Source organism: Carcharodon carcharias, chromosome 14 (genome assembly GCF_017639515.1).
Source record: "Carcharodon carcharias isolate sCarCar2 chromosome 14, sCarCar2.pri, whole genome shotgun sequence".
NCBI lineage: Eukaryota > Metazoa > Chordata > Chondrichthyes > Lamniformes > Lamnidae > Carcharodon > Carcharodon carcharias.
Genome location: NC_054480.1, coordinates 115586043 through 115600493, shown reverse-complemented (window position 1 = coordinate 115600493; position 14451 = coordinate 115586043). Strand labels below are relative to the sequence as shown.

The 14451-nt window shown below is 41.2% G+C and overlaps 1 protein-coding gene across 7 annotated transcripts in view; it reads left to right on the top strand.

Annotated features, from left to right (window-relative positions):
- The window catches only part of arid3a (AT rich interactive domain 3A (BRIGHT-like)), a 103249-nt gene that overhangs the window by 69775 nt on the left and 19023 nt on the right, over window positions 1–14451 (top strand). For 2 of the 7 annotated variants that reach the window (XM_041204628.1, XM_041204627.1), the window contains exon 5: window positions 12–293. In XM_041204628.1, the coding sequence (XP_041060562.1) occupies window positions 12–293 (282 nt within the window). The other 5 variants (XM_041204629.1, XM_041204632.1, XM_041204630.1 and 2 more) reach the window with 5 other exon arrangements.

The following is a 14451-nucleotide window of genomic DNA, read 5'->3' as shown; positions in this document are numbered from 1 at the left end:
TTGTTTTGCAGAGGAGGATTCAATTATTCCATTATCTTTGGGAGGTAGACTCCCTATCTCACTGACTGGTCACCAGGTAGCGGCAGCACAGGCTGCTGCAGCTCAGGCTGCAGTAGCTGCACAAGCTTCGGCATTAGATCAACTGAGAGAGAAACTGGAGTCTGGAGAGCCTCCGGAGAAGAAGATGGTAGTTGGGGTGGATGAACAGCAGCGGCTGATGCAGCGTGCTATTCAGCAGAATCTACTCGCCATGACAGCCCAGATACCGATGAGCATCAGAATCAACAGTCAAGGTATAATGAGCAACATGAGGTATTCTTATTGCTGAGTCAAAAAATTCACTCTTAAAGTTGCTATCTGTTGCAGTCATTGGAACACTCAGTGTAGAGCTAAGCTTTACTTCAAGGAAAACAAACTGGCGGGAAAGTAATTTTATGTTCAGAGTACTTATAGAGAGTGAAAAGATCGGCTTGCCAGAAGAATTTTCATTTTATTTTTAAATCATAATGTCTTGAATTGGTAGGAAGTGCATCAGAATGGCTGTCCTTTCTTGTTGGCCTATGCCTGGATGGTACTGATACTTTACACCTTGGAGTGGTAGCATTGCAAACATTACTTTAAATCAGTCTTTGCTTATTTGTTGGACGCTGAATTCTCTGCATTTTTAGCTGGTAACATTGTTTTCTGGTTTGAGGTGCTTCTGAATTAGGGCTTGGGATGACCAAAAATTGCAGCCTTGTTGTTTCCAGTGGAAATACTCTAGAATGCATGAATGCATTTTTTTTGTTGGGATGTTGCTGAGAAGCCTCGTGGGGTAGGAAACTTGACTGGTATGTTTCCCAAAGCTCAGAGTTTGGACGTTTTCAAAATTCTTTTAAGTATATCTTTTTCTTTCCTCCAATTGTGGATTGCTTTGAACAATAACCAGTTTCATTTAGACTTTCTTTCCTCTAATGAATGAGAAGATTGTGAATTTTTTGTGATGATGGCAGTAGTTATTATCTTGCCTCTTTGATGTTTGAAATAGCAAAGTTTTGCTTGTATTTATTTTGTAACACTCTGTGATAATGTTCTCACCTGAGTCAAAAGGGTGGGATTCAAACCTCATTCCAGAACATGGGCACAGCATCTTTGCTAATATTGTGGCACTGCAATAATGGTGAATTGTCAGCGGTGCTTTATTTTGTTAAACTTAAATCCTACAGTTGGATGGGTTACGAATGTGAGGTTATAAAATGGTTATGTTTAAATTGTCTCTTTAAGGAAAAACAGAATGCCCTGGAAAAGGGGGATGGTGTGAAGTAGTATTGGACTTTGCCTGGCTAAACACCGGGTGATGGTTACCATAGGTGTGCTGGGGGAGCCCAGGTTAAGACTTATTGAACCAACATGCATTATTTCACACCTGAACACAGAGAGGCTGCTGTCTTGCCTGGTGCTGATTTCTTTCAGGCAGTCGGATTAAAAAGGCCCTGAACGTAGAGCGAACAAGACAGAAACAGCATATGCTGCAGTCTGCAGAGAGAAAAGGTTGTTTTCCCTTTTAGCTACCAGACAGAATGCTGGGGAAAATTTGTCCACTGGTCCAAGAGAAGGAACCCACAGCGATTTAAGGACACTGGAAGATTTGCCCTGGCGAGGTTGAGAGAAGAAATCATCTGCGTGGGCCCTGCTGCTGAAAGTTGGATGGGAATTTTAAGAGAGAGGACCTTCGATTGCTGGACATTATGACTTCGGCAAAGCTGGGGGCGTGAACCTATTGGAAGCTGAGAGTAACTTTAGACAGTTTCCTAAACAAACTGCAATTCTGTGGAAAGCATGCTGTAAAGTATATATGTGACAGGGGTTATGGATTGCATTAAGACATTAAGGGTTATCTTTTCAGTAGTTTAGAGTATTGGTTGCCTACTAAGTAATATGTAGTTGATATTAATTTTAGCTTGTTACAGTAAAAGTCTTAAAACTTGAAATCTTGTTATGCGATTCATTTAAGTTGGTAACTGGGAATTCAAATATCTTTCTAACAGTTATTGGTCTCATTGGGGATTGTAACAAATTGGGGGTTCTTGTGGTATTCGGTTCCAGAGGCTGGGATCAAGTACATCGAATTTGCCAGTTTAAACAAACAAGATTTCACAGTTACTTTTGCTGAATTCATTGAACAGTCAACATGGCTACATCTATTGCTCAAATGTTTCTAGAAGGGGAGGATCTATTTGTGAATTGAAAGAGAAATGTAAAAACTCCAATTAGAATTAGAGCACGAGAAAGGGAAAACCCTGACTCCCAGAGAGAAAATGAAGCGAGGAAATTTGATCTCAAGAAAGAAGAGTTTAGATTATACAAACTGGTTAACCAGCAAACTTGACAAGTCAGATTTAACTCCAGGTTTTAATTTGGCAAGGAATATTACCTAGTGCCTAAATTCAGTGAGGAAGGGGTTGAAATGTATTTTGTCATTTGAGAAAATTGTTGCAAAGTTACAATGACAACAAGAAAGTTGGACAGTCTTATTGAAAAGCACTCAATGCATATGAGTTAGTGCCAGAAACTTAGACAATGGGTGGTGGCGTAGCGATATTGTCACTGGGCTAGTAATCCCAGAGACCCAGGGTAACGCTCTGGGGACCCGGATTCGAATCCAATTCAATAAAAATCTGGAAATTAAAAGTCTAATGATGACCATGAAGTCATTAGAAAAACCCATCTGGTTCACAAATGTCCTTTAGGGAAGGAAATCTGTCACCCTTACCTGGTCTGGCCTACATGTGACTCCAGATCCACAGCAATGTGGTTGACATGTTCTAGCAAGCCACTCAGTTGTGTCCAAAGAAAGTCAGTAAGGAATGAAACCAGACGGACCATCCGGCATTGACCAAGCACTGCCTAAGACAACGGCGAGCCCAGCCCTGTTGACCCTGCAAAGTGCTCCTTACCAACATCTGGGGGCTTGTGCCAAAATTGGAAGAGCTGCCTCACAGAATAGTCAAGCAACAGCCTGACATAGTCATACTCAGGAATCATATCTTACAGATAATGTCCCAAACACCACCATCACCATTCCTGGGTATACCAGCACAGGTGGCAGCCCAGTAGTATACAGTTGGGAGGGTGTTACTCTCAGAGTCCTCGATATTGACTCCGTGAAGTCTTACAGCATGGGCAAGGAAATCTCCTGCTGATTACTACACACTGCCCCCATCTCCATTGATTAATCTGTACTCCTCCAAGTTGAACAGCACTTGGAGGAAGCACTGAAGGTGGCAGAATGCATTTTGGGTAGGGGACTTCAATGCCCATCACGAAGAGTGGCTCAGTAGCACCACCACAGATTGAGGTGACTGAGTCTGAAAGGACATAGCTGCTAGACTGGGTCTGCGGCAAGTGCTGAGGGAAGCGATGAGGGAAAAACATACTTGACTTCATTCTCACCAATCTGCCTGCTGCGGATGCGTGGCAGTGTGAGTAGGAGTGATCACGCACTGTCCTTGTGAAGATACATTGAGGATACCCTCCATTGTGTTGTGTGGCACTACCATCATGCTAAATGAGGTAGATTTCAAACAGATCTTGCAGTTCAACACTGGGGAACCATGAGGTGCTGTGGGCCAACAGCAGCAGCTGAATTGTACTCTACCACAATCTATAACCTCATGGCTCAGCATATCCCCCATTTTACCATTAATACCACACCAAACCAGAAGAGTGCTGGAGGGCATGCCAGGAGCGGCACCAGGCATACAAAAAATGAGCTGTCAACCTGGTGAAGCTAGAACACAGAACTACTTGCATGCAAATAGCATAAGCAGCAAGTGATAGAGTTCAATGATCGCAGAACCAACGGATCAGGTATAAGCTCTGCGGTCTTGCCACATCCAGTTGTGAATGGTGGTGGACAATTAAACAATTTACTAAAGGAGGTGGCTCTACAAATATCCCCATCCTCACTGATGGTGGAACCCAGCACATCAGTGCAAAAGAAAAGGCTGAAGCATTTGCTACAATCTTCAGCCAGAAGTGCTGAGTGGACGATCCACCTCTGTCTCCTCCGGAGGTCCTCAGCATCAAAGATGCCAGTCTTCAGCCAATTTGGTACACTCCACGTGATGTCAAGAAACGGCTGAAGGCACTGGATAATGCAAAGGTGGGCCCTGACAATATTCTGACAATAGTACTGAAGACTTGTGCTCCAGAACTTGCTGCATTCTTAGCCAAGCTGTTCCAGTACAACTACAACACTGGCATCTCCCTGGCAATGTGGAAAATGTCCTACACACACAAAGATGGACAAATCCAACCCGGCCAATTACCGCCCCATCAGCCTATTCTCGATCATCAGAAAAGTGATGGAAGGGGTCATCAACATTGCTATCATGCAGCACTTACTTAGCAATAACTATCTCACTGATGCTCACTTTGCCAGGGTCACTCAGCTTCTGACCTCATTGCAGCCTTGGTTCAAACATGGACAAAAGAGCTATACTCCAAAGGTGAGGAGAGAGTGACTGTCCTTGACATCAAAGCAGCATTTGACTGAGTGTGGCATCAAGAAGCCCTAGCACAACTGGAGTCAATGGGAATAAGGGGGGAAACTCTCCACTAGTTGGAGTCATACCTAGCATAAAGGATAATGGTTGTTGGAAATCAATCATCTCAATTCCAGGGCATCACTGCAGGAGTTCCTCAGCGTAGTGTCCTAGGCCCAACCATCTTCAGCTGTTTCATCAATGACCTTCCCTCCATCACAAGGTCAGAAGTGGGGACATTCCCTGATGATTGCACAATGTTCAGCACAATGCATGACTCCTCAGATACTGAAGCAGTCCACGTCCAAATGCAGCAAGACCTGGACAATATCCAGGCTTGGGCTGGCAAGTAACATTCGTGCCACACAAGTGCCAGGCAATGACCATCTCCAACAAGAGAGAATCTAACCATCACCCTTGACATTCAATGGCATTAGCATCGCTGACTTCCCCACTATCAACATTTTGCAGTGAGTAGCTCACCACCTGACTCCCTCTTTCCACCATCTACAAGGCACAAGTGAGGAATGTGCTGGAATACTTTCCACTTGCCTGGATGAGTGCAGCTCCAACAACACTCAAGAAGCTTGACGCCATCCAGAACACAGCAGCCTGCATGATTGGCACCCCATCCACAAACATTCACTCCCTCCACCACTGATGCACAGTGGCAGCAGTGTGTACCATCTACAAGATACACTGCAGGAATTCACCACCCTCTGACTGAAGAAGTTTCTCCACATTGCAGTGCTAAGTGGCCTACCCCATATGCTGAGATTGTGACCCCTTGTTCTAGGCCCCGTAGCCAGAGGAAACATCTTCCCTGTATCCATTTTGTCAAGCCCTGTCAGAATTTTATACGCTTCAATTAAATCCCCCTTCATTCTTCTAAACACCAGCGAATACAGGACTAGTTGACCCAATCTCTCATGTGACAATCCTGTCATCCCAGGAATCAGTCTGGTGAACCTTTGCTGACTCCCTCAATGGCAAGTATATCCTTTCCTTAGGTAAGGAGACCAAAACTGTACACAATACTCCAGGTGTGGTCTCACCAAGGCCCTGTATAGCTGAAGTAAGACATCCTTGCTCCTGTACCCAAATCCTCTCTCAATGAAGGCCATCATACCATTTGCCGCCTTAACTGCATGCTGCACCTGGATGCATGCTTTCAGTGATTGGTGTATAAGGCCACCCAGGTTCCTTTGTACATAAACATTTCCCAATTTGTCACCATTTAAATAATACTTTGCCATTCTGGTTTTCCTACCATGAAATCAAAGGAAGGAGCAGAATCGGACTTCTGTGGAATTCTCTAGAGAAAAGAAAATTATATTTGATAGATGATATAGGGCTATGAAGATTGGGTCAGATTTTGAAAACCTTAGAGAGATAATGTCAATGGAAATGTTAAAAATAGTGTCCCTTTAGGAATAAGGTTCCATCTAAAAGAGTATAAAGTTTCTAAATATGGTTAGCTGCGATAATGGCTGACTACGAATTGTCTTTCAAATATGAGTAGCAGCAGACGTTGTTTGCAAACCCACACAGAAACTGGAGAGATAAGAGATCTGAGAATGAACAGAACACTGCTTACAGTGAGGAAAATAGAAATGATACGCAGATACTCAGAATAATGATAAAGACAGAATAGAGTATAAGTATGATCCAAGGTGTTATTTTTGTCATAATCAGAAGGCAGGTTGTTTAATATGAAAAGCCAAAAATGTATTATTTGTGGGCATGCATAGTGTGACTGCAGAAAATGTACACTAAGTGGTGCTTATGACAAATCATTAGCTTTGACTGTATTTACTATTGGAAAAGATCAGACCATAGAGGATTAAAAGAATTTTGTGTTCAAGTGTGAAGTCTGCACATTCTTCTCCTGTAAAGTGGGAAAACAAATTAATACTCTTAGATACGAAGTCATCTCAATCGCTGACGGTAGTAGGTGAAGGGAGCTCTCTCTCTCGAAGATACACTATTTAAAAATGTATTCATTAAAGGTATTAATGGAGGTTGTTTAACCACTCTGCATAAAGTTAATTTAAAGTATGGTTTAATTTCCAGTTATATAGTTTTGGGAAGTGTACATAAGTTGCCTATTAATGGTGTCAATTTAATATCAGGAAATGACCTCACTGGGGATAAAATCCTGCCATCTCCAATGATGTCTCACAGGTCCAGCGAAGCCATTGAAGTTGAAAATGTACAGGAGAATCAAATGACATACAGAAATTCAGGAATCTCTGTAAGCCTGCTGTGAAAATTACTGTTTCAACTAAAGTTGTGTCCAAAGGAACATTGGAGCATTAGACTGACAATGAGTTAATAGCAGTGAGAAATTTAAGCTGCCTGATTTAAACCTGCAGGCAGACCCCAAGCAAGAGGTGTCAAAACAGGCAGCAGGAGCACTCAGCTGATGATGAAATAAAGGAAAGCAGTACTTCATAACCAAGTAACTCTGCTGTAACTAATTCTGATACCATGAAGCTTCCAGGAAGGATTCATGTTTTTGAAAGTAAATTAAAACTTCAAAATGACTAAGTGATCACTCTTGTGAAAGCAGAATTAGAATAAGTTCATGCTGAGTGGGAAAACGTAAAACAAAAGAATTTAGAAGAAATTCTGAACTGACTAAAAAGGAACGTCAAGATTTTTTTTATCTGATCATTGACAAAACCTTAACAAGGTTCTTAAAGCAGCTATGGTGGCTGATTTAAACCTGCATCTCCTCGAGTAGGATACTGAAAGTTTAAATCATAGGGATGGACTTGAAAGATAAAAGTAATCCTGCATTTGTTCAGGAAGAGAACAATTCAACTGTATGGCTGGGTGAGTATTTCTTTACACACTTGGATATTAAAAAACCTGCAGCCATGGAAGAAAATGGCAATCCAGACTTTAAAACCTAAACACGGTATTTCAACTGTTCAAAGGTGAACACCCTGATGACAATGTTTTAAAGAACAACAAAATGAATTGCTGAATCCACAGGGTAAGAATTTCTTCTGGACTTATGGTTCAGACCTTCTGATACCAGAAAACCAGAGGGATTATCAGAAATTAGCAATGCTTTTCTTGTCAAAGTTAACTAGACCAGACCAAGTATAGAATTTTCTGACTTGGGATATGGAAAAGCAGTAAAACCTATTCGAAATGAGAGAGGAGATTTGCTATGACAAATGGCAGAAGTGAAGCTACCAGTAGTAAGATGAACTCTCATTTGGAAGAAAGTTGGAATTCCAAGAACTCTTATAAATTGAACTTTAAATCCTAATTGTCTTGTGCGATTTGGTGTGACAGGTTAAACCTTATAATGCTGCCAAGACGGATTGTTTAACGGTGAATTGTGATAACAGAAGAGAACATTACCAGTACTCCATGTAGTAAGTTACTTGTTAGTGTTTACAGTGTTATATTTTGATACCATTGTAGAAAAACTATTGTTACGATTGTGAAGTTATTAAATGCTTATGTTTAAATTATCTTTCAATTTAAGAAAAAACAGAATGCCCTGGAAAGGGCAGTGGTGTGACTGACATTGTATTGGTTTTAACCTGGGCCTCCTGTTCCAGTGGTAACCACCGCCTGCCCTGATGCCAGGTGAAGACTTAGAGAATCTATATTTTACAACTGAACACACAGAGCAAGACAGCCATCTTGCCTTGTGCTGACTTAGACTCCCAGGCAGTTGGATTTGTCATGATCAAAAGACAGGAAGGAAAATATATATATCAATATCATTTTGGTTACTTTATAAACCATAGAACCATAGAAAAGTTACAGCACAGAAGGAGGCCATTCGGCCCATCTTGTCCATGCAGCCCGGGGACACCCAGGTGCCCTTCCTAATCCCACCTTCCTGCACCTGGTCCATAGCCCTGCAGCTTACAGCACTTTAGTGCAGATCCAGGTACTTTTTAAAAGAGTTTAAAGTTTCTGCCTCTACCACCAACTTGGGCAGCGAATTCCAGACACCTAATACCCTCTGCGTAAAAAAAGTTCTTCCTCATGTACCCCCTACACCTTCTGCCACTTATCTTGAATATTTGTCCCCTGGTTCTAGAATTCTCCACCAAGGGAAACAATTTTATCCTGTTCACTCTATCTATTCTCATAATTTTGTACACCTCAATCAAGTCACCTCTCAGCCTTCTTTGTTCTAAGGAAAATAACCCTAACCTATCCAATCTTTCCTCATAGCTACACTTTTCTAACCCTGGCAACATTCTTGTAAACCTCCTTTGCACTCTCTCCAGAGCTATTACGTCCTTCCTGTAATGTGGTGACCAGAACTGCACACAAAACTCCAGTTGTGGCCTCACCAGTGTTTTATACAATTCCAACATTATATCCTTACTTTTATATTCTATATCTCTGCCAATGAAGGAGAGCATTTCATAAGTCTTCTTTGCAACCTTGTCTACTTGAACTGGGAACTGCTGCCTTTAGGGACCTGTGTACTTATACGCCAAGATCTCTCACTTCATCTACCCCTCTTAGTATATTTCCATTTATTATGTAATCCTGGTAACTGTTTGACCACCCTAAATGTATGACCTCACACTTCTCTATGTTAAAATCCATTTGCCACTTTACCACCCACTCCACCAACCTATCTATATTGTTTTGGAGATTATGGATATCCTCTACACTATCCACTACTCGGCCAATCTTTGTGTCATCTGCAAATTTCCCAATCGTGCCCCCCACATTCATGTCCAAGTTGTTAATATATAACACAAACAACAAGGGCCAACACTGAGCTCTGTGGAACACCACTTGAGACAACTTTCCATTCGCAAGGGCATCCATCGAATGTATTACTTTTGATCCAAACATATTACGTTTTTAAAAAATGAACCAATGGCTAAAATGATAAAATAGCTGCAACTGACCGCATGCTCACTGCATGCTTGTTGTTCTGAAAGGTTCTAGGCTGTTCCAATGGACAAAAGTTACCTTGTCATCCCCCTGGAATGCGACTTGTATAAACATTCCAGCCAAGTCAACATACAGGATTTGTGGACAATACATCTGCACCAACCAGCTCTGAACAAAGACAGAGCGATTTGTGGCTCGTCATCTCCAACGTCACACTAACGGTTCTTCAGTTACCTACTCAAAACACAAAGGGTTTTAACAAGGGTGTCTCACTAACTGAAAAGCACGACCTGAAACCACCCTGCCATATGACGGAGACTTGAGCTGTTTGAATTCCTTTAATTATACAGCTTTTGAATTTTAGCTTCTGTTGCGGTTTAACCTCAAGAGAAAACCAGACTCCAGGCTAGCAGCCTGTGTCTGACCTCCATCTCTGAGTCTGATCTCCAGAAAGGAACCTGTATTTCACCTACAGAGTGAACTAATACCCAGGATACAAGAATACTTTGCATCTTCAAAGGATTCACCCTGCAACAGAAAAAACAACCTGAAAGAACCTTCCTTGAACATTGGCTCTGGATCCTGGGCTCATATGCAACCATAATTCTTATTTTTATCATGGTTTTTGCCCTGAGCCATTTTCTTTCCCTTCCTCCTTTTTTGTTGTCTGAATGCAGAATGGACAGATGTTGTGAAACCCCCTTCCCACATTTTGTGTGTGAAATAAACTATCCCTTTTATTTGACCTTATCTTGAGTTTCCTGAGAGATTATTAATAGAGGATTGGATAACTCCAAAACTGAAGGGTTGGGGAAAATACGCCACCACTTATAAAAGGGAGAAGTCAGGGCTGTTTGGGGAAAAAAAAACCCTCCTGTCTGTAACAGATTGAAAAAGCCCTGGACATACAGCAAGGGAGACAGGAACAGCATATGCTGCAGGCTGCAGAGAGAAAAGGCTGTTTTCTCTGTTAGCTACCAGGCAAAATTCTGGGGAAGTCTTGTCCACTGATTGAAGACAAGGAACCCATAGTGATTTGAGGGTACTAAAAAGTTTTCCTTGGTGAGGCTGGGAGAAGAAATCACTAAAGTAGGCCTTACAGTTGAAAGTTGTCTGGGAATTCAGAGAACTAAGGAAGAGGACCTTCAGTTGCTGGACATTACAATTTGGAAAAGCAGGGAAACATGAACCCTTTAGACTGTTTCATGAATAGACTTCAATTCTGTAGAGAGCCTCCTGTGAAGTATATATGCACAAGGATTTTTTGTATGCATTAAGACATTCATAGCAGTTATCTTTTCTGTAGTTTAGAGTATTAATTGTCTACTAAGTAATGTTTACTCTGTGTTAATTTTAATTTGTTGATTACGGTAAAGGTTTTAAAACTTGAAGCCTTGCTGTGTGATTCCTTGAAGGTCACTGGAAATTCAAATCTCTGTCTCTGGGGATCATGGCAGATGTAAAAGATACAATGGTACAACTCAAAGAAGACCTGGGATTGATTTTTTTCTATTTCTTAGTCAAAATTCATCCCTTAACTAATACCAAAAAGGGATTAAATGCTAAATATTATTTGCCATTTGTAGGACCTTGCTGTTTACACACCTGCTGCCACACTTGCCTACAAACAACAGTTCCAACTTGGCAGGAAAAGTGTATTTCTTTGGCCTCAATGGCGGTAAAACGTATTATATAAGTTCACGTTCTTAGTAAATAATTAAAATATATTTAGTTCAATTTTTGGATAAAGATAAGTGAATTAATCTTGTGTTTTAATGAATAATGTGATGATCTTTGGCCTGGAACCAGTAGAGTAAGCAAAATTAGTGATTTCTTTAAAATGCTTGTATAATCTGTAATTATTTTTAATAATGTTTGAAAAAGACTTTTAAGAGTTTGCATTAATTGTGAAGAGATCAATTATAATTTCTTGGATAAGAAGAAATACTGGTCCCTTATCCTGGAAGCGGAATTGACAAGAAGGAAGTGAAGACCAGAAGCCGTGTGGCTGGCAGACGCAAAGAGATGCAGCAGTGGCGAGAACAGAGGAGGCACGTTTATAAGGGTGTGTGTAAGTAATACAGTTAAACAGAACAGAAGGCAGGGTTCAAACAGGAATTGCAAATGGACAATTTTACTGCTGCTCCTTCAATTTTGTCGGAGATGACCAGACCATTTATCAGGGTTTATTAAAGGAGTAAGATAAAGGAATGTCTGGGGGGGATCTGAGCCATCAAGACTGTCACGAACCCAGTTAAGGAGGTCCTGTGGGAATGTTCTGTTCTGGTGACGACTATCTCTGGGGACTTCAGATGGAATATGGCTGTCGGCAGACGCAACTTGAGGGCTAATCGATTGAATGGGAGAGTGAGATCCTACATACCAGAGGTCGAGTTAGGGAACTTGAGAACTGAACATGGTTCCTCTGTCTGCAAAAACTAGTGTGAGTGCTTGTGGTTTTGTAAGATGTACCTTTGTTGTTTTGACTATTTAAAGTGAAACCTACCTTTTTATTTGAAGCATAATTTACCTTTTAATGTTTAATTGGTTTTGGTTCTGATTAATGTCAAAGTAAAAGTTAGAAAAAGTGAAAAATCTCTTTATTTGGGGTTGTTTGGTAAATTTGATTATTTGCATTTACAGTACCACGGGGATTATAACAAAATGCATGGTCTGAATTCTGCACATAGTGTGTTTTGCACATTAAACACAGAATTTTCTTTAAGTGAAATGGGCTGCAGTACTGACAATGCAGATAAATTCTTCATGTGATACAAACAAATCAGGATACTTTAAGTTTCGAACCTTGGTCTGTGATAAGTTAGCTGATCTGAACTGGGTTGGTAGCGGCTTGTAGGAGAAGAATTAGCCAGCTCTCTTAACCCTATTTACTAGCCAGTGAGTGCCCACCCCAGCACAATTCTAATATTATAGATTTCCAGCATTTCTCTTTTTAATGTGTCTTTGGATGATTGTAAATAGATTTGTTTTACTTGAGTATCTTTACATTTGTTTGAACATCTAACAGAGAATTAGTATATTTTTAACCATTGATTTTTCAGTATAGCAGTGGAGGAGTACATTTCCTTTGGACTTTTCTGAAGTTTTCTATTTTTTGAAAGTCGTTTCCCACATCTGTTGTCATGTACTGTAATTTTTTGTTATAAATAGTTTACTTTTTTTGGGCCAAATCTAATCTTATTAAAGCTCTTTCACAACAGACACCAGGGGATTCTTGTTTATTTTCATCTGGAAATGCTAATATAGTAAGAATATTTATTGCTTCAATTCGTTAGTTGTACTAGGGTGATGCAGTGGTATTTGTCCATGAGCATTTGAAAGCTCAGTCACAGAAGCTGTGTATACAATTAATGCTCACACTACTGATTCCTAATCTGAGTCAAGATGGTTGTAAAGCTATGTTACTTCCTTCTACACAAAGAGAAAATTAGTTATGGTTGAAAGCCCTTAACTATCTACTGGTGAATAGAGGCATGTGAAAGCAGCCTTCTGGCTACTTCATTGGCAACTGAGATGTTGAGGCCACAAGGATCAAAGATGGAGATAGCTTACAAGATGCCAATTTACATAAAGCATGAAAAGAGAGATTATAATGATGTGCATGGAATCATCCAGTCATCACAACAAATTGCACTTATATAATGTCTTTGATATAAAACATTCCAAAGTACTTGAGGTGAAAATGCTTGGACACCATGGAGTGCTGGGAGAAGGTTTCATTTTGGTGACTAGAGGTAGGTTTTTAGGGAAGTTTTGAGTTAGGATTGAGAGAAGCTAGGTTAAAACTTAGAGAAGAGAGTGGTTTAGTCGTGGCATAGGGTTAATAGTGGAGGGATAGGGTAATGCAGAGAAATCCATAGAATATAGGGTGTATGCTGGAACAGAGGCCTAAAAGAGATTGCTGAATTTAGAAAAGGTGAGAAGGGACTTGCGATAAAAGTAAAGATTTTTGCATTGGTGGTTAAGGAGGTAGTGAAGGTTTAATTCAGATGGATTGAAGGTTAGAAGGTGCACAATGGAGTTTTGAATGAGTTGCAAATTGTGACGTGTAGAACTCAAAGTGGAATGTTGGCATATTCAAGTCTGGAGGTAATAAAGGTAAAGATAAAGGCTGTAGAGGTAAGAAGAAGGTTTGAAATTTAAACTGGTGGTCAAACTGGACAGTGAGGTTGGACTGACTCAGTCTGACTGGCAGCAAACAAGAATGAGGAAGTCAGGAACCAAGATGTGGAGTTTTTGGCATGAGTCAAAACATAATTACTTTTTAAATGTGTTGAATTGAATTTTTGCTTATCCAGAAATTGATGTCATTTGTACAATTTGACATAATGGTGGTGATTGAAGAGTCAAAGGTGACGTTTGAGAAGTTAGTGCTAGGGACTTGTGAAAGATGATTCTACATATGAATAATGCCTGTTGAGGGTCTATAGATGTTGCCTTTCATTCCTGCAGATGACTGAGAACCAGTATCGCAGAAGACTGCAGATGTCTATGGAACTGGTCGGTCACACCTGCCAGCTGCTGCAGGATTTGGCGCCCTGGGGACGTGGAGAGCATCCACTGTTAGTGGCCGTGAAAGTGACCGCGGCACTCAATTTCTACGCCAGTGGCCCCTTTCAGGGCTTCACAAGTGACCTCTGTGGGATGTTACAAGCTTGCGCCCACAAATGCATTAATGAGGTCATGGATGCCATCTTCGCGAGGCACACAACTTTGCACATTTTGCCCAGGACCAGGACCCATGCGGCAACCTCAGACTGCAGCAGAGCGAAGGTATAATGAGGCTCACACTGCAACTTGCAACTTGGTGGAGCAGACCATCGGGATGCTGAAATTGAGGTTCCGGTGCCTGGACCGGTTTGCTGAAGCCCTGCAATACAGTCCACAGAGGGTGTCATGCATTGTCGTTGTTTGTTGCGCTCTTTGCAATGCCAGGTTTTAACAGGGAGAGGGGTTGGCTGAGGAGGAGCTGGAGGTCTCCTCCAATGAGGCTGTCACCGGGGATGAGGGTGAG